This window comes from Cydia splendana, chromosome 12, assembly GCF_910591565.1.
Source record: "Cydia splendana chromosome 12, ilCydSple1.2, whole genome shotgun sequence".
Classification (NCBI taxonomy): Eukaryota; Metazoa; Arthropoda; class Insecta; order Lepidoptera; family Tortricidae; genus Cydia; species Cydia splendana.
Window position 1 is genome coordinate 13,274,724 of NC_085971.1, and position 21,852 is coordinate 13,296,575.

At 35.2% G+C, this 21,852-nt stretch overlaps 2 protein-coding genes across 5 annotated transcripts in view; both read left to right on the top strand.

Annotated features, from left to right (window-relative positions):
• LOC134795584 (protein phosphatase 1 regulatory subunit 16A) overlaps positions 1 to 8,589 on the top strand; it is an 80,306-nt gene extending 71,717 nt beyond the window's left edge. For 3 of the 4 annotated variants that reach the window (XM_063767476.1, XM_063767473.1, XM_063767472.1), the window contains exons 10-11: positions 882 to 1,113; positions 8,450 to 8,589. In XM_063767476.1, coding sequence (XP_063623546.1) covers positions 882 to 1,113; positions 8,450 to 8,552 — 335 coding nt within the window. In that variant the 3' untranslated portion in view covers positions 8,553 to 8,589. Of the gene's footprint in view, positions 1 to 881; positions 6,667 to 8,449 lie in introns of those variants that run through there. The other variant, XM_063767475.1, reaches the window with a different exon arrangement.
• Positions 8,590 to 8,605: 16 nt separating this feature from the next.
• On the top strand, positions 8,606 to 21,545 carry LOC134795594 (peptide methionine sulfoxide reductase). Its single transcript, XM_063767492.1, has 5 exons — positions 8,606 to 8,747; positions 12,051 to 12,211; positions 17,411 to 17,531; positions 18,457 to 18,590; positions 21,288 to 21,545. Exons 1-5 carry the CDS (start codon positions 8,700 to 8,702, stop codon positions 21,520 to 21,522), a joined length of 699 nt encoding a protein of 232 aa, XP_063623562.1. The 5' UTR covers positions 8,606 to 8,699; the 3' UTR covers positions 21,523 to 21,545.
• The last annotated feature ends 307 nt before the right edge of the window (positions 21,546 to 21,852 follow it).

Here is a 21,852-nt window from a genome sequence, read left to right on the forward strand (position 1 = left end):
AACAATTTTCACTATTAGTCCAAATGGCTGTTCGCTTCACACAAACTGGATAGATAATTCAAATTTTCAGTTTTCTAGCCCTACAAGGACAAATATATGGGAAATTTAATGTTTATTTTAATATTTATAGATACCAGATTGATTTAACATAATGTCCGCTCAATTGTTCACAACGGATTTTTTAAATCCATCCCACAAGGATATACCATCGTCCGATCAAACCGACAATCAGGTCATATCAAAGGCTTTTTTTTTAAACTCGACCGAGCCTTAACTCGCTGGACTACTTTCTTGTGACACTCATTCTATTATAGTTATTTCTAATGAACTTTTTCTTGTAGTTTGTCCTGCATGCTGATTTGTTATATGTATTTTGTTATCTTGTATCTATTCTTCGTACCTACTTACACCGTTTTCTAGTGTAAAATTTTGGTGGATCAATTATTTTTTGTTATTCTTTCCCGTCATCTAGAAGAACAGTAGTACTTTGTTAGATAAGATGATGTAAAACATTCTAACAATAGGTAATAAAGATCCGAGTATTATTAAACGGGCTTATAATATAAATTAAAATCTATAAAATTGGTGAATTTAGGCTGAATCAGTCTCAGACAGTGACAGTGGCAACGAATGAGGAGAGAAAATTTATCCACCCATTTATATGATTTACCATACTTAAAACTAATTTTAATGTAATTATTAAACTATTTTTTTTAAACTATGCTAGTTATAGTAAAAAAACACAGTACTGCTTGCCAGATCATAAATACTAACAATTTACAATCAGATTTAAGTTATGACCGACTTGCTCTTAACACGTTTTTGAAGCTTAACTTAAAATCTTGTCATTCCAATCCCTAATCAGCCTCCTATAATTTCAGGCACCCTCGCCGACTTGAAGAAGCAGCGATCACAGATAAGAACAAACGGTAGCCCGGTGGAGAACAGCCTAACATCAACGAACAACCATAGTATAACTTCATTACCGGAGGGCGTAGGCCAGGAGGCCATGCCCGTCCAGCTAAACCCACTCACGCTGTCCCCAAGTGCTGGCACCGTACCGCGCTTCTCGGGACACACGAGCGACGTAGTCGGGGACACTCGGTCACGCAGGTGCTGTATCATTATGTAGACTTTATGTGAAAGTGCGGTGTAAAAGTCTGATTGATCATTCCAGTAATTTGGGAATTTATTTTAATCGTCGATCAAATTGGGGTGATTCGAGTACTCTTACTGAGGTGTTGATAGGGTATTTTTTTGCAAAATGTCACTTTTAAGTTACAAAGTGGAACCATGATGGTTTTTCCAACTAATAAATGGGTTGATCGACTGTAGCTATGCACTCCCGTAAGCCAGGAGACAAATGAGACATACTCCTAAGTCGAAGTGGGTTTTTGTCTATGCTTAATAAATTTAGTAACCTAGTAAAATTGATTAACCTAAGTAAAAAGTGACTTTTTGTATAAATGGCCAATAACATTTGGGTTGTGTATATTCTGAATTAATTACGTAAGAGATAGTACTTCGAAGAGTCCGAGGCCGCCTATCGATCCCATTTGAGATCTGGGCTCGATTTTATAAAGCTACAAATTACAATTTTTAATTGGCAACACCGTTCAAAAGACCGCTCATTGGTCGAGTCGAGCAAGTGTCAATCGCGTCAATATTGCCAGACTTATAAGAATGTGATTTGTACTTGTGTAAAATGGGGCCCATATGTATGCCGGTGGAATTGCCATTGCAGCTCACAGCTACGGCTTGCCAATGTGCTAAGATCATTGTGATAGTTGCACGAGCTCAACAGTTATTGTACCTAGAGGTAAGATGGTTGCTAATATTTTAGTTAACTCTTTCTATATCCCAGATACTTTAATGATTTTTCGTGCGTTTTTTTAATAGTGATGTGCTAAAATTGATCACCGCAAAACGTGTGTTGGAATAGGAACCCTTGGGTAAAGTATTTACAATATGGTTACTACTACTGATAATTACACTTTAAAATATCAGTCACTTAATGTTACTTTCTGAAACCGGTAAAATATGAAGACACTATTTTGCTTAAGTTTGCTAAATTGTCTGTGAGTTTGACATATCAAACTGTCATTGTAATATCTGGGTTATAGAAATAGAGATAAGTTGTAACAGATTCCTATACGTAAGAGTTATCTTTTAAATCCGATGAACGTATTTTAAAGCGTCATCTTCGCCTTACCATTTTCCTAGTTAACATTCCTTTATTTAATTAACTTATTCGTATTTGAAATCATTATATGTGTAGACAAAGTATTGTGATTGGAAATTGAGTACTTAAAATATATTAAACGAATATTGTATTATATTATTAAGAATATTTTGTACAACGTTGCATTATTAACAAAAGTATCAATCAGTATTTTATTCTACACTACGTATTCCATTATAGAACCTAATTGCAATATATAAAGTGCCTCCCGGTTCAGTTGTAAAGCAAATTATATAAAATTGACATACCTAAATTAAAAATAAATTATTTTTTAATATGTAAGAAATCAATATTTATGTAGCTTGGTATATATAAGTAATTTATTAATAATTAAAATGTTTCAGAAGCCCTATTGGAACATAATACTGTGAATATGCATTTAAAACAAGATATAATACTATGACATTTTGTTCCTGAGATTCAATCGCTTCTTGTACAAAAAAGTATTTGTTACGTGGACCAGTGCTGGCAATAAACCCATTGATGTATTGATACTTAATCTACATGTACAACATAAATAACATAAGCTATATATTGATTTAGATCAAACTTGAGTAAGGTATACATTGAGAGGCAAAATACATAATAAATTACAAGCTTAATACTATACTAGTAATGTTAGCTAAATTATATAAACTTTATTTATTATGTAATTAGCCTTATTTTACTATTTAGATATTTATTCCTATTAACTTTATTCTGGCAGCCCATCCAAATTCACCAAGCATTAGGTACAAAATGATGACTGTCTGAATTCAGTTTTGGTTTTGCAAGAAATGTGTAGTAAGCTTAAAAATAAGCTAATCATTGTTATAAATTTCTTATACAAACATGTGACAAATATAACAGGTACCATCATGCTCCGCGATTGTTGCGCCATTTAGGGTCCTAGCTAAATTGGTTGTTCAGTACCTACGCTATCGAATTTCCAATTTAGCAAGAACCCTAAATGGCATATAAATCCCGTGTGGTGACTGTACACATACACACCATCGCTTTACGATAAAACAATTGCTTAAATACAAGATGATAAAAATATCTCACATAACTGGTAAAACTGAACTTATTGCTAATAAATCGTAATTTATCGTAATTTAAAAACATTCCAAATTACTTTTCGCATTGAGTTTCGAATTTATGTCAGTTGTTATGTAGCTATTGTGGTTACTTAATGGTTGGGCGTATGAGCAAACTATGTTAACAATTTACATTTATTAAATTTGACCAGAATGTGTTTATTAAGGGTTGATTGTTACCTTTTGATAAATTATTTGTTAGTAGTTTTTAATATGATCAAAGTAGTATACCAAAACTCATATAGGTAGAGATATACTCGACGGATGTCTAAAGGTAATAAACATGCTTCAAAACACAAAATAGACAAGTGTTTCGTACATCTCCACTGTAGCACAAAACCAATGTTTTGCCGGCTGAGGGTCACAAGTGCCACTCCTCCCTAACGTATGACGCGTTCTCTTTTGGCTTTCTAGGGTTGTTACGCGTGTCCTATGATTAATATGAGTGATAAACGCGTTCAAAAACCTAACTGAAATTTAACAAAACTGAAGCTATTACTACTAGGAGTTTTAGTTTAGTTTTTTCCGTTAGTATACTCCGAGCAGAGCGATAGCTGATTATACCGCCAAAACGTCGAGCATATCTCTACTTGGAGACTTAGTACAGTAGTTTAAATTGCCCATCCACTAATGAGATTAAACAGCTGACTGTTGACAGAGTGAGGGGGCCACAGCGCAATTAGTTTGCCATCCACACGTTACGACAACGTTTGAGCACGACTCCAGTAGAACTTGTAGAACAAAACCCCAGGTTCTAAGACTTTGGTCTCCCGTTGACGTAGGTACACTGTGTAAAAGGTCTCGTTATATATGTCGAACCTTGTATAATTTACGCTATACGCAGAGCATGGTCAAAGGAAGACCGAGGCCTAAAACCTTTAGCGGCACTAAATATATATTAAAGTTCTTCACATCATGAATATGACAACGTTGTACGTAACGTTTGGATTGTATGTGAGTGCCTTTTTCTTGTTCATTAATTGCTAAATACTCTATGTGTGCCAATATTTTCCTATTCGTCTTAGTCGCGATCAAAACTTAAACAGTTTGCATTTTAACTTTAAAGGACAACTCTTATTACCTTTTTAGATTATTGTAGTTTATGTATTATACATTTTTTTCGCCCCATATTATCCAGTGTTCAAGGTCTGTGGTATTCTTGTTAGATTCTAATGGCAGCTTGATCCATAAAGTAGAAACGTTTTAGATTAATGAACCTTGTATTTTAAATATAAACGCGACTTAAAGCACGAAATACTCACAGTAAGTGCGCATGAAAAGAATTATCCCGCCGAAGGACTCCCGAAATGTACGGATTATATCGCAACTACAGTGAGTATTAAGTGAGTTTGATCGGTTTATATGATAATGTTCTTATTATAATATTAATGTCACGTGGGTTTCATTAGGTCCCATCCAGTAGTAATTCATTCGTCCATATCTTAGTCACTAGTGTAAACAAGTAATGTAGATGTTTTTTTTATCATTAGTACTTAAAAAGTACTTAGAAACCTATTGTTATTAACACTCTTTCGGAACGTGTTAACTTAGAATAATATTACGCATAAACATTTTGAAGATAAAAAAATGTTGGGCTCATTATATAAATGTATGAAAGCCCCAAATATATTTCATAGTAATGGTCCCAAGAATATACTTAAATATAAAAATGATACACAACTGTCTTAAGCAATACAATGGCCTTATAGAGAGATATATAAGCACAATTTATATTTCGGTTGTTTTTCTTCATAACAGTATTATTTTATAAATGCATTTTACATATATACCTGCACATACTGCGTTTTTGTGATATTGCTATTGTATTTTATAAAAATATTAAAACCAGAAATTGTATCAAAATAAGTTGAACAGTATACAAATGTTTTAAATTGTAATTCAACGTAATAATATTTACAAAATGAGGTCATGTGAAATAATTGAAAAAGAGTTGGTTGTGAAGAATGTACGACACTGGTGTAGGTGTTTCTAAAAATAAACCCTGGAAAATAAACATAAAACCTTTAAATATTTACCAACATTCAAAATAAAGTAAAGTCATGTTATGTTGAGATCAAGGTGAATTTATCTGTTATATCACTAGTATAATTATAGTCCCACTGATAAGGTCTAAATTTGTGTCGTAACTTATAAATATATTTGTATATAATGATTATGAGACCGTTGATACCAGTGCCTCCAGTCGGTCTTGCCTTAGCCTGACGGTGATAACAACCTTGTCTGTAAATCTTTATATACTATTAGATGCGTACTTAAATTATCAAAGTATATCGTAGTGATTTCCGCAAAATTTCTTAGGGATATTTAAAATAAATTTCAGAACATTGTATTTATAGACGTATTTATTGTAAGTGCTGCTAAAGTGAGGAATGACGTCACAACTCTTGTGTCAAAATAAGTGTTCTTTTACATTGGATGCCTATTTTTTGTGAAAATAGTCTTCACATTTTCGAATGGTTTTGTAGTGTTTTTTGATCTTAAACGAGTCTAAAGATTTCTAATGCTCATTTTTACAAACTTTTTCCTAAATTCTTACTATTTATACCCTTGGTAGTATTAGTGATACATATCGATAGACATGTTTGGTATCTCAGTGTTGTTCAGTGATTCCTATAAGATCTTGCCCTCTAGCGTCTTGCCCTGTTCGAATTACATGCCACAAATAAACATGTTATGTAGATTACCTGCAACTATCCATATAACTCTTAGTCTCACATTAGTAGAAAATATATGACTCACCAACACAATTTGAGCTTTGTAGTCATAACACTGGTATGAAAACTTCCATCATGTCAAGAGTCTTAAAATAGTTTTATAAAATATATTGATTATGTATAATTATTATTAATAGATTGGATGTTGTGAAAATTATTATATACAATATTAATTACTAAAAAAATACTTATTTTAATTAATGACAGGTCTGCTCTCGTGTTAGACATTCTGTCCATTCTGTGAAAGAACTCAAGTACTTATCTATTCAAGTATTTATGTTAGGAGTCAATACTGTCTTATTATTCTTATTATTTTGGTGCGTACATCCATTTTTTGATTATGTGTGTTCAAAGTGCAGCTGATACGATTTATTTTATAAAATCTTATGTAACTTATGTTTAAATAGATAAAAGTTAAATTTGGTACAAAAAGATAACTTACCTACTATTATTGTATTTATAACGTAAAAACTGCACGTCACGTCCGAAAAGGCAAAAATGCAATATAGGTGTGTTATTCTTACTTTAATGAAAACTGATAATATTTAAACATAAGTATGAAGAATTCTACTTTTTTGTTATAATGTAAAAAATAAACCAATTGTTTAAACCATATATATTTATTATTTATAATTACCTTAGGTATCTCCTAGTGAATATTATGGGTATAGATCACCTACTTATTTACAATTTAGTTAAAAACCGGTTTAGACTGGCTCTTTTAACGACGTTCAAATTACGTAGACGCAGCGTTTACGCAGCAAAATAATGTCGAGCATGCAGCGTACCAAAATCCACAGCAAATACGCTGTGTAATTTTTTTTATAAACTTAAGAAATAGTTGCTTTGTCATGTGCTGAAATGCTTTCGTTCAAAGGACCTTGCCATATGGTGAAGTGAAACTTATCAATTTATCATACTCAATTGACAAGTCCACGTTATCTCGGAAACTAACACTTATAACTTTGACACGTCAAGGCGACGAACAAAATTTCACGAATACCTAAGTAACTACTTCCTGGTTACTGAAAATTAATATACAATACAGTATGTAACTGAACGAAAGGCAATTACTCAAACCCGTTAATGTTTAGGTCATACTGATCAACTTTTATTATGGGACAACGCGGAAAATCATTGGATGTTTCATACATTTTGCTGGTCTGATGTTGAAATTTCCTATGGGAGAGTCAATTTTTCTTTCACGATTTCGGGTTTGGTCCCATAGTAAAAGTTACTTAGGATGACCTAAACATTAACGGGTTTGATTTGAGTAATAATTGCTTGTGTTCAGTTACATACTGTATGTTTTAAAAGATAAGCTTTCTTGAGCTTACCGTGGGGCGCAGTCAATTTGCGTCAAAATGTCCTATAATATTTATTTATTAATTTATTTATAAGCACTAGGTAAATCTATATAATAGGTAAACTAAGTACCTAATTGATTTATGTATAGACTGACTACAGCCAGCATCAATATATTTTTTCGAGCCGTGGATAATTGACATGACGTGAAGGGGATGGACAAAATTTCACAAAATTTTAAATTTGTTAAAATTTATTTTACAATATATAATATATTATTTATAGTATTGTGTTCTTTGATTTTTACACACTAACGAAGCTAACAATATACTTATTAATTAATATTTTTCTATCTTTTTATATAAAACTAAAACGTATTTTCACAAAATCTTCGAGCCTATAGTCTCAAAAAATCTGTAGAATCCAAATCTGTGGTCTTTATTCAATTCTGATCATCAGAAGTGGGATAATTTGGGTGCACAATACAATTATATTACCCGCTGCAACGTCACGCCGGCTCTGCGGCTGCCGCAGACGGCGGCCCTCACAGGGGGCAAGGTTACGTCAGGCGTGGCGCCGAATCGTGTCACGCACACATGCTGCGTCGAAGCGTGTTTGTGACGTTTTCCTACTGCGTACACGATGTTTAAGTTCGCAAATTAAAGAAAAGATGTGTTTAAATACACATCTTGTCTTTAATTCCAAAAGGTGAACCTTTTGACCGCAAAAGACAAATACCTACATATGCTCTCCATTTTTGTTATGAATTAAATTTATGCGGATAAGTAAATAAGTACTAGAACGGCAGACATAATGTGTTGCGTCCTGCAGAAACTTAAAATTCTAAAGTAGCGGGGCATTAATAAGTGTGATGTGATCCTAACAATGAGAAAAGGATAATTACTTTCTCATTCAAATCTCATTTCAAAAGGTAATCCTTTTTTAGAGAATTTTTCTTTCAACAATATAAGCATATGAAGGTGTAGGCTAGAGTGCGCACTAAGTAGAGGCGAGTGCCTACAATCGACCAATTTCCGAATCTCGAAAACTTATGCCAATGCAATGAACGCCATAATTTGTCGTTTTTTTAGATATAAACTTTTTCGGGACGAAGCCGTGTTCTGTCGGATCAGACACCGTGTGACACGCTACTGTTGTGTCTGCAGCAGGAAATCGTGGCTGTGTCTCGTGTAAGACTCCCTCGACACAAGACTGTCAGTGCTAGCCGAGCCGCCACTCAAGACGGACGCCGGCCACTCCACGCCCCGACACCGCAGTCACGCGATCACTCAACAACAAACACACGCAACTGCATTTAAAAGTTGAGAGAAATTTTGGTGCATGCTGAGAATTATTAGGAGCTTCTGCAACATGAAACCGCCGGTAAACGTAAGTTGATTTTTGTTATTTTATTTTTAATTTAATTAGAATGATATGACTCATATTAGCTTAAATTAAAGGTGTTCCTTGGTCTTCTTTTTACAATGGATTTTTACACTAATACGATGCCGTAAAAAATGATTTCTTATTTTTGAAGAATTGTTTAAACTTGCTTTACCAAGGGACTGCATCGACACAAGGGTTTTCAGCACAACAAATGATTTTCAGCACCTTAAAATTTTAAGTTTTTTTTTTTTTTGAGCAGGTAAGTTTGATGACATCCAAACTTACACTATCATCAACGACCGTCAGTATTTACAAACATATTTGCACTTACCAGACGATTAAAGAGATTATTGCGTCAGAAAGATGCTGCACCACGGCCGCACAGGGCCGTCAAGCCGTAATCTGGTTTTCCCCGGATTCGACCTAGATGGGAGCCCTCCCGAATAACATCGATAGGTACGCGAAAACCCAAAATATTTTGTGTCAAGGGTATCCCTACAAACACATTTATTTGTTAAAAATTATTTTACGGTTTCATTCATGTACAAGTTGTACACTCTTTATTATTAAATGCCGACCGATATAGATAGGTATATGAAAAGAATACAATAATATTTTATCGATTGATTTACGTATCATAATTTAACTCAGCAGGAAAATAGCGCACTTAATTAAGTCCTTCAACAACAATAACAAAGGTAAGTGCCTATATTAATTATTTAAAATTAATTAAACAATCGTACTAATCAGCTTTATTCACGAAGTTGGAATAAGCATTTTGAGTTAGCGGAAGGTAGGAGGTAGGTGTTAATAATATTGGAAGAAGTTAAATAATAAATAAATTATACCTACTTCAGACATCACACGATAAAAAGTTAACTGTCCGAGAGAAAGTAAATGTAGAGTTATAGGCCAACGTTACATGATATCCATAATGAATGATGATTGATTCTCCAAACGGTACAGTGTAAAATCTAGTGTATAAGTACTGAACTTATTTTTTGTCCGGGAACGATGAACTCTCCACTTGACTACGGTTGACACACTTTCAAGGGTCGTGGTGATAAAATTCAAACTCATATTGAAATTGCCTGTATTTTTTCTCTTGTAGGTATGTACCTATTAGATATTTTTGCATAACACTTTCTTATTTTAAATCACATTTTTTGTACCTAAATAAATTCCCAAAAATTCAACATCGTTTTAATGTCAATTTTTATCATGATAAGAGCAAATTTTCCGTCGGACGTACCGTTTTTGAACTACAAGCAAAAACCTGAAAAAGAGCAAAATTTTTTCACAACTCCAGGAATGGAGCAAACTCGGATTACGCTAATTTAGAACCAAATGAAGGTATTAAGACGATTTCCAGCTTACTGGGAATTAATGCCTGGAATAAATCTTTGGAGATAATTCTTTGGGGGATATAAGTAGTAGAGGGTTTTTTTTAGAGTTATGTAGACAAGGAATCCCTATTGTTTTGATATCTTCGTCCGCACTTCTGACAGTCAGCGGCTTACAAGTGGCTCTTATCACTGAAACGCCGCATTTTAAACGTGAGTAACATTAATCACAACAAGGAAATGGTTACAAAATTGCTCTTTTTTTTCTATCCCATAATGTGCGTTGGCATTTTCATTTATTGATAACGATACTTCATTTTTTGGAAAATTTGCAAGATACAATTTCGAAATTAACCAACCTTTTAGTAATACCATTGTATTTATCTTGTTTGTAAATAAATGGTTTTCAAACCAACCTAAATTAGTATTGATATGATATGTTGCAATGTCATTTATTATACCTATTCCGAATGACGCTATCTGATCTTAACCCCAGCATAATTGTTGCAAAGGGTCCAATGCCGCGTTCCTAATAAGATGCCTATGCACTTTGGTCTTCATTGCCGCCGATGGCCAATTTATTTCATTCGGTCAATTGATTCGATTCTAGTGGCACGTGTTTGCATTATTAGTATAAATTGGTTTCTCAAGACAGTTGTCGCTTTTATGAGACCAAAATAGAATTTGTAGAGACAATCAATCTATTGAACGACGCCGCTTGTCTGTAGCCCGTGATTGAATTCATTGAAGATTGATCCCATGATATTTTGATTTGCTCCGAAAAGCTGTAATTTTCTTTCTTGGGTGGCAAGCAAACGTTAACTACAATAGAAAATAAATCTCTATGCCGCTACCCACAGCGTACCGCTACTGTTATGAAATTTGATAAATGTCAGTACTCTTCTGATCCTAGTAAGTATCTATTCTATAAATCAGGTTATCTACGTATACCATGGGTCTCAATCTTTTTTTTTGTAGGTACGACTACCTTTTCAAAAATCCTAATTATTTTGTGACTCCCTTGTAAATGATGATATCTTGTAGACGAGTTATCTCAGCCAAAACGCTCCTAAGACTGGGACAAGTTCTCGGGATATTGCAACGCCCGCCCGCCCAGGAACTGCCCTGCCTTCCTAAAAATAATTGTAATGTTTTGCTAGCTCTGTCTAGACTAAACACGGAAAATGTCACAAATCTAAACTAATCGCAATAAGATATAAAAAGAACGTAGATAAATCGTGACAATGCTCTTTCGTTATCACTTATCACCCGCGAGTGGGCCACGTGTCACAAAACTGCGCAAGAACAAACGAACAATAGATATATCAACCGCTTAACGAGGGGGGCGATAAGATAACCCGACCCTGATCTGGGGTGAGCTTTTAAAGGATCATCTTATTTCGTAATGGCCTCTTGACTTGGCTGATAACGGATCCTCGTTAATGGCTGGATCTATGACTACTGCGTTGTTGTTGGTATTGGATATGAGTTCATTTATTTAGTGCTTGAAAGGTTACTACGCCTATTGGTACTGTGGTAGGTTGGGCCGAGCAACTTATATTTAGTGACTCCACATAGTTTATTCTAATACACCAAAAATACCTGACTGAAAAACGTTAGCCTAGCTTGGCTTAAAAACTTCTCAATATATGGGCATGATCCGTAGTAGACAGGTAGGTACATATGTAAAACTTTTTAGGATTCTTTCATACAACTAGATTATATTCTATGAAACTCCAAACCTTTATTTAACCGATCGACCAAATATTTTAAGCCAAATGAACACTGCTTTTCAGGGTTTTCCTAGAAGTTATTAATAATAGATGGAATCTGCTCAATGCTACTGGTTTGTTCCTTAAAGTAACGTACGTACCGTAAAGACCGTAACGCTAAAATATAGTAGATATTTCACTGAAGGATCGATATTATGCTTCCCTCTGACATTTACGCATGTTGTCCACAGGCCACCCTCCTTCACGATGTCGACATTCCGACGAAAAAGGCCACATTCGGCATGGGGTGTTTCTGGTCCAACGACTCACTGTTCGGCGCTACGCTGGGCGTCATCCGGACCAGAGTCGGTTACTCTGGCGGCACCACCAAGAATCCACACTACAGAAGCCTGTAAGTAGATAAATTTAACTAATTTATGGCCCAACGACGCAATGTTCAGTGCGACGCCGGGTGTCAAGTTGTCAACCGTATAGGTTTCGACAAAAACCAACTCTGTCCAACTTCAAGGGGTTAAGTTTAGTAGTGTACTCGATTATTTTTCTTCGACAAGACCGTGCAAGTAAATGGCTGCTTACCTTCTGTATGTTCATGTACCTTTGTAAGTACAAAGTTACAATGTAAAATGATAAACTAAGAGGGTAATCTAATAATAGGTACTAAGAATTTGCCACAGGTGTTATAAAAGCTATCGTAATAATCCTTGAGATTAGGGATTATCATTAGCAAAGCTGATTGTTAATGTGCAATTTAATTATAGCGTTTATTGGAATATAAATTATCATACTTAAATTAATCGTAAGCTTAGCACAACATTCTTTGTTAATGTATAATATCTATTTGGGGAAAGCAAATACATGACACGGCAAATAATAAAACGATAACGAGTATTATTAATATGATATACGTCATACTTATACCTACGGTAGGTATGCTTTTTGACATGTGCGTACCTAACATAAACAGTAACAGTACAGTTTCGCAACATCAGCAGGTAAATATTATTTTATTTTTGATTTGTATACCATTACGAGTATCAACCGGCCAGCATAGCATAGACTAAGGGCCAGTTGCACCAACCACATTTGACAGATAGTGATAGCGGTACAGCCTGAAATTCGGGAATCAGCTGCAAATGATGTTAAAGGTATGAAAATCGGCACGATTAATCTTTAGGCCATTTGAATCAATTTGATCCGTAGCACCAAAAAAAAAAACAAACGGAAATGAGTTATGCCGTCATCTTTTTTTTGTATGGAAAAAACAAATTTTAGTTCAGAAACCTATCGTGTGTGGTATTAAATGAAAGGGCATTTTGAGCCGGTTCTAAAAATACATCACATTATTATATTTCCGTCACTTGGATTCAATTCAAATTAAAATAATTTTCAAAACATACCAAGTTTGGGCTCCTTCAGATACGAAACCGTTGATTTATTTTTTGTGAAATATACCTCAAGTAATACCCAATATCCTCGTATCTAACCCCAAGAAATTAATTTCGAAAATATTTAGTTTTAGTATTTTTTTTTTAATTTTTATTATTACAAATTGTGATCTATCAATCTATGAATGAAACATCCTCCTAGCCTAGTCGATAGTGACTCTGCATATGAAGCAGGAGGTCCCAGGTTCAATCCTGGTAAGGGCATCTATTTGTGTGTTCATCATCATCATCACACAAATAAATGCCCTTACCAGGGCTTGTATATATGTGTATACTTATTTTACAAAAAATAATTCAACGGTTTCGTATCTGGAGGAGCCCAAACTTGGTATGTTTTGTAAATTATTTTTTTCAGGTAAGAAAGCACATCAAATTGTATGAAAGCATCTCATAACAATCAGTCAGATTCATATAATATGTATTCTCATACATGATTTCATGATTTTGAGTATACATAATTGCATGAATTCTATAGTAATTTAAATTGTATTTTTCTTAATTACTCGTAATGCATGTTAATTATAAGATGTAATAATGTTTTGAAAAGATGTGTCCCGCCGATTTTGTTGCCGGTCCCATATTGGGATACCCTCCTCCAATTCAGGGGGGATTTAAATCTTCTCGGGGCAGAGGTGTACGGTTGGAGCCGGTAAAGGTTTATTGGACGTTCATAAGCGCATTGTAATATGCCTACTTGAATAAACTATTTTTTATCTTTATCTTTATTTTAATTGAATGCAAGTGACGGAAATATAATAATGTGATATAGTTTTAAAACCGGCTCAAAATGCCCTTTCATTTAATACCACACACGATAGGTTTCTGAACATAAATTTGTTTTTTTCCATACAAAAAAAAGATGACGTCATAACTCCTTTCCGATTGTTTTTTTTGTTTGGTGCTACGGGTCAAATTGATTCAAATGGCCTAAAGATTTATCGTGCCGATTTTCATACCTTTAACACCATTTACAGCTGATTTTGGTCAACCGCTAGTACTAAGACTGATCAACGTCAGCCGGCGCGCCCCGGCGCTTTACTATGAAACTTTCCATACTTACATAAAAATTTAGCGAACTCTTTAACGATACGAACAGTTTGTGCACCAACCCTAAATAAGTATATAGGTAGGTAGGTACAACGGTTGTTTCTGTAGGTAGAGTTCAAGGTTGTCTGAGGAAAGGGATCAATATTAGTCTACGTCGTAGAAAGTGTTATGTAAACGGACTTCGTGAAAACGAAGGAATGGATAACTAACCGATTTATTTAACATTAACGAATCTGGTAATTATAATAGGTAGGTACCTAATTAAAAGACAATCCTTGTTGCAAACATTTGCAAGCTCGTATGCAAGACAGGTGCTAGTTATCCACCACGTCGCTTGCGGGATGCCGACTGACTGCTGGGAGGGCATTGCATTACAAAGATCGGAATGGCGTTCTAGTGTTCATAAGAAAGTAGCTCAATTTGAGCAGCAGCGTCTGGAAGACCTGGATGCTAAGCGTCATATCCGCAAGACGCGACCTAAGCCCTCCTACACATACACCCGCAACTTGACTGGACAACTCCATTGCGCATCGTGTGACCGCATCTTCAAGACAAAGTTTGGTTTTGCGAGCCACATAAGGGCATTTCATAATCCGGATAAGAATTGTTGATGGGGTCGCCATTGCCGGATACGGCAAGGAAGGAAGATAGATCCACCACATACATATATAATAATGTATTTCACGATATCTACTTGATGGTAGATTAAGATACTTAAACTAATTATCTGTTAGGGTTTATAAGTAAAAGTCCAAGTCATGGTGTATTGTTTGTATGACGTAGCGTCTGAAGATGTTGTGAAATATTTGTCCTGCAATTAAAAGATTAACTTTAGTAATGGCGTAGCGCTTCATTTTATATTTAGGTTGTGTGAATATTGGTTAAGATTATAATAAAATTTCTCCAGTGAGCAAAAGCCTAGCAACAGATTCAAATTAATTTTATCACTATCAAGGTCAGTGGGTTGTTGATATGTATGTCTAAAGGATTTCACTTTCGATGAGAGGACAAATATTATATCTTATTTCTTTCCTTGTCGTGGATATCCATTTTGCGTCTAAAATACCAACGTATCAATATTTATGTTTGAAATTTTCTATAGGTATAATTATAATGAGGTTGCGTTTTAACTATGTTTTGTTTGTAGGTATGTTTCCTTAGAATTCTATACCGTATCAATTGTAAACAATTGCGTAAACACGTAAGATTACGCCGGAACGTAGATTTATACGTTGCCTTAGCGTAACGCAGATAGGTATCAATACTATCAATGGGCTTACTCATCGAGACGTTATTTCATTGCATCAGGTATATTGTTTACTATCATCGTTAGATATAATCGTTTACCTATTAGATTTATCGAGGAGTATTTATAGATCTACCGTTTGATTGAGACGGTTTGTTAACATACAGGATGATTCATGAGACGTGTCCGGGAAAGATTTGAGTGTCTCTACACTACGTGATGAATAGTGAAGTGTTATTTCCATTTGTTTCAAAATATTTTGTGAGACAAAAGAAATGAAGGATAGTGATTAGGTTAATAACTTTGCACGGACATTTTTTTTAAATAAAAATATTTAAATTGTAGTAGGTACCTAATATGTTTTCAAAGACAAACGTATCTAATAAACAATAAACTTATGTGATCACTTGCAAAGTCACGTTTAGCACGTGATACCTAGTTGGTATTCTACAAATCATTGTTTTTTTATCAAGTAAGTCCGACGAGATAGATGAAAGATAAACAAGTTTATTTATGATTATAATTCGGTGTTCGCGATCGAAGGTTAACTTGCAAGGGCAAGTCGCCGGTAAGCCTAGTGCGGAAAACATTTTGTACCCAACTGTGAGACTAACCACAATATAACATGGTCCATAAATTCAAACAAACCATGTGTAATCGAATACCAGACTACTGGCTGGTTTCAATCGGACAACATTTTGTAAACGACGGCGATGGTTGTGTGGGCACATCCGAGTTAGTTATACCTACACACGAACGAATGTGGTAATGTTTTAACAGGAACTGATTTAAATTTTAACTTAAACTTCCGGACATTCTTATGGCTCAATTTAGTATGTAAATATATAACTATATTACCCGTGTAATTAATCTCTTGCTCTTTACCTATACGTGATCGAAACGTCAGAAGGCAGGTCAGGTTCTTTGGACTAAGAATAAACTTTAGACCTGATAAAGTTATACAATAATTATATCAAGACCGAACGGAATAGAGTGAATGAAGTAGAATTAGGAGAAAGAATCGTGTCATGTCTTTGTCACTGTTTCCTTTTTAACTAATAATGTAATTTAATTTGTGTTTGTGTGCAGCCTGCACGGTCTATTCCTTTGGTTGAAGATGGACTTAGGCTAAGTGCATCGACTACCTATCTAAAAAATAGTTTGTAACAATATTAAAAAAATAACGATCACACGTGAACATAAATTGTTTTACACTTTCATCACCATAACAAAACATTTATGTGACCGTGACCATCATAAAAATGCCACGTCTTGTCTTGTAAATGATGATGACGTCTTTTAAACGTGACTACTTACCTCTGTCTTATACCATACAGTCTGTATACTTACCATAAAATCTTTAAAGTCTGTTAAAAAATCAGTCACACATTTATTTTATTCTTTGGGCTCTATTACAGAAACTACACAGTTTACTATGTAATATTTATTTTTTATTTTTGAGTAAACGATTGCTGGGCAAAGGTCTCGTAATCTGCGCGACACCAATATTTTCTGCGTCTTTCATACACCGGCATCCACTTGGTGTCTGTGTTGGTACCTAATAAAATAAAAAAAATATTGAACCATTTAAATGTTTATAGTCTGCTTCTAAAGTGATATGAGTTGATCATCACTACACCTTAAAAACGAAGTCCCCCGCTGCGTCTGTCTGTGTATTTTGTATGTATGTTCGTGATAAACTCAAACGGATTTTCTTGCGGCCTACCAAGAGAGTTTTCCTTGAGGAAGGTGTAGGTAATATTTATTAAGGTTTTGTGTAACCCGTATGGAGCCGGGGAGGGTCGCTTGTTATAGAATAAATTAATCAACACCTAAATATTGTGTATTACAGCGGTGACCACACGGAGGTGATCGAGCTGGACTACGACCCCAAATCCGTCACCTTCGAGGATCTGCTGGACATGTTCTGGGCCAACCATGAGTACGGACTAACCACCAAGCTGAAGAGACAGGTAATTCTAGAGCTAATCATCAAATCTTCAATACTGCAAAAGCTCCCTACATCAGTCAAAATCAAAGATTGTCCATGGATTATACGTAGGTACATTTATATCAAAATTCGTTGTGAAAATGTTTTTTATAAAACCTGCTTTATGCCAAATATATTAAAACAAAGAGTTTTAGTGGTGATTTGGGACTATAGCTAGAACAAAAAATAAACTTGAACTTTAGTTTAGTCTAGTTAGGGAGGTATTTCTTTGCTTCTGAACAAAATAAAGCGTTCTATACGTAATAGTTACTGGAAAATTAAAGTTGATAAATATGTTTATGTTAATTATTATATTTTACGACTACTAGTTTGTTCCTATGTGACATTGACATTGCACAGACAAGCTGAAAACAGGTTACTCGTAGGTAGTTCCACTGTCTAGCAATATCTTGACGTAAAACTGGACATTTTAAAAATAATCACTCGTTTGCTATTCATAGTTGGCTATAAATATTTCATATTCACTGTATATTCTCTTGTTTGTTGGTTTTCTATTTTGTTTATTTTGTGTCAGCAGCCTATTATTAGCTATTATTTAAAATAAATAAAGAGTTGTGTGACAAAGAAAACAGGAAGGCGTTTTATTTAATTTCATTTAATGTTCCCTGTTTTAACGAGCAATGTTGTACCGATTTGGGAAATGATTTTTGTTACCTATCAAAAATTTACAAATATATAAGCTAGTGCATTTGCAATGTTTTCGGAAAGCACTATATGGTGGCAGTGCTACCAACTGATGAAGATATAGATAATTATGAGGTACCTGCTTGTACACAACATCATACATATTTTCAAACTACTAATATTTTTACTCTTTCTTATGTTGAATATCATCGCTGTACGTAGTCTGCTGACAGAAAGCTGACATGCTAATTTATCAATTTCAGTACCAATCCATGATCCTATACCATGACGAGGAGCAGCGTGAGGCGGCCGAGGCGTCCCACAAAGAGATGACGTCGCGGTTCGGCCAGCTGCGCACCGAGATAGCACCGGCGTCCACATTCTACCCGGCCGAAGAGTAAGTATCTCTCTAATACGGTACCAATCTATGATCTTATACCATGATGAGGAGTGAAGGCGAGGAGTCCTACAAAGAGATGACGGCGCGGTTCGGCCAGCTGCGCACCGAGATAGCACCAGCGTCCAGCACATTCTACCCGGCCGAAGAGTAAGTATCTCTCTAATACGGTACCAATGGGAATCCCTCTGGTCGCATAACAACTTTTGTCATATTTATAATTGTCATAACACTTTATGCATAAAATTGTAAGTCATAAAAATCTTTAGTCAGAATTATTCCTGAGCATAACTGGGTTTTTTGTCATAAATGAGTTATGACATATTTTTTATAGTCATTAAACTCATTAATTTAATTCGCATAAAATTTTAAGTCAGCTGCTTGATATCCATAATTGTTTTTCGTTCGAAGTATTGCAGTGCATAGTATTAATACAGACATAAAAAAAGAAGTCATATTTTTAGTGGTCATAATATGTTTTTTTCATAAATGTTACAAAGCATGAATAATAAATAAGTATGGTTGTGAGCCACCTATGAAGCAAATATTTCTTTAGTCATAATCATAACCAGAGAAAGACCGTATAAAAGAGGAGATCCAAGGAGCCCCCTCCACTAGGAGAAACTGTCTTATAAAAGAAATTAATCATAGATATAGATTTATTCAAATAGTATAGTTCGTTTTTTTTAGCATTAGAAAGAACTTGAAAGAAGGTAAGCGATCATGAAATGTCTTTTAATTGAAAAACGCTTGTTAAAAATAGGTAACTCTTACTTATGAAAGCAGAAGAATATAAATGATCGTATTAGATTCATAATCGTTACATATTTGCCGTAACTTATTTTTAAAATGTGTTTTTCAATTAAAAGACACATCAAGATTGTTTACCTTATTTCTAATGCTAAAAAAAACGAACTATAGGTAGGTTAGGTTCGTTAGGTTTCTTTAGATGCCCGAAGGGCAAACCACGCAGAAATAGGAGCCCCGCGTGAGCGGGGCTCCGTCGAATTAAGTGTTTGGACGGAGATTAGGGCTATCAATAACTAAGTAAGTATGCCTTAAACCATTATGGTTGAAAATTATTATGCTACAAAACATTATACGTAAAACATTATAAGTATCGATAAATATGCTTTCAGCTGGTATGACATTTGATTAATTATAATTAAAACCTATATGCACAAAAAATATAGGACAACTGCTGAGTAGGTATGTCATCAAATATTATGGCTAAAAATGTATGACACAATATAATATGACTTTTCATTTGTATGCGCAATGATGATTATGACACAAGTTGTTATGCGCATCAAAGATATGACTTAAACTTGTATGCAACCCAACCCAATATCAATACCATGATGAGGAGTGAAGGCAAGGAGTCCTACAAAGAGATGACGGCGCGGTTCGGCCAGCTGCGCACCGAGATAGCACCGGCGTCCACATTCTACCCGGCCGAAGAGTAAGTAATCCTTTATTTTCTAGCTAAATTACTTACTTGAATGTTGACTATGATCACAATAATTAAGTTCCAGTGTTTTATGACAATAAAGAATTCAATTTAATTCAACTATAATGGACCGCCAGTCAGCAACAGATTTTTATAGAACAAGTTCTTCCCGGGCGATGACTCGCAGGTACATTTGTGAAGTGATATATATAAGTATAATGAAGCCATGTGTATGTCAGTTGCCGTTCCGCTTATGGCGTGAGGAACAGTAGCCACATTAGACTAATGTGGCCAAATTCGATACGAAATATGGGAGAGATTGGGTAGGGTTTTGTTCAACAGTAAAACACACTAAAATGAAACGAGTAACTCTCCAGATTCTTCGCAATACCCTCTTTAAGGTGCCATGTGTTTCTATAGTTTAATAGTCACAAATCTGTGGGTACCATGGTTCGCAATAAATGATTTATGATTTAATAAATGTTATGGCTTCCTATCTACTAAAACAAATGACTGAATAGGTTAGTGACAATGAAACGGTTATTGACTTGATGACTTGATACGTTTCGTAGTGAATCGTGTCGATAGGTTAAACGAAAATATATATTCATAGGCTTGTTAGTGAGTAATTGAAATCAATTCGCCTTGTCCTCGTAATATTAGCGCGCGCTGTCGGCATAGCAACAGTAGCATACATAATGCGGATTTTAATGGTGTCAGGGTCTCACGGTCTACCACTCTATAAAGGATAGTTTGACCTCTACTTCGATGTTATGTGGTTCCTAATAGGACATCTCTTTCTTGATACTCCAAGCTTATCCTCTTAATTTATCCTCATTATTAATAGTTGGTTTATTATTAGTAATTTATTAGGGACAGGACATTGGAACGGATGTTAAAGTACCTACCTAATATACTTACTATACTCTTTGTGTTATAGTGACTAGGTTAAAATCATGTAGTGTATTTGCATTGAAAAAACTATCAGGCGTTGGCATTATTCAACAATAAACAATTTTGTGCATTGATTTTATACATGTAGAATTAAAGAAATTTCTAGTTTAATAGTTTCATTTCAGTGAAGCTTGGGCTTCAAGACACATATATTTACTTAATTTGTTGATCTATGATGCAACCGATCTCCATACGTCAAGTAAGGAGGTTATTGGGATATGTACCTATGCGTTCTTACTGCCAAATTAGTGCAAAGTTAACGTGGTCTCAAGAATTTCCATAATCTTTTCCAGTTACCACCAAAAGTACCGTCTCCAAGGCCACAAGGACCTCTGCCGGAGCCTCGGGCTGGACTCGGGCAAGCTTCAGACCTCGCACCTCGCGGCGCGGCTCAACGGCTACCTCGTGGGCGTCGGCGGCAAGGCGCAATTCGAGGCCGAACTCCCTCAGTTGGGGCTCAATGAGAAACAGGCGGAGTACGTGAGGACTGAGATTGAGCGCAACGAGGGAGGCGGGCTGGCTTGCTAGCGGGACAATTGTGGCTTTGGAGATTAACCCCCTTATTCATAAACGTTTACTAAAGTTGACAAGCCGATAATAATTGTTTGTCCCTTTCCATCTTACCAATACGTCGGAAAGGGACAAACGATTATTATCGGCTATTATCGTGCTTATTAACTTTAGTAAACGTTTATGAATAAGGGGGTAAGAAAGTAGCTGAGGAGATATTTAACCCTTTGAATGCTACGCCTATCGTGCGCGGCGCGGTGCCTCATCGTGAACCTTGTCGGATGAGGTTGATGTTGGGCTGTAGCCGCGCGCGTTAGTTGACGTGTTTAGCGGTCAAAGGATTGACTG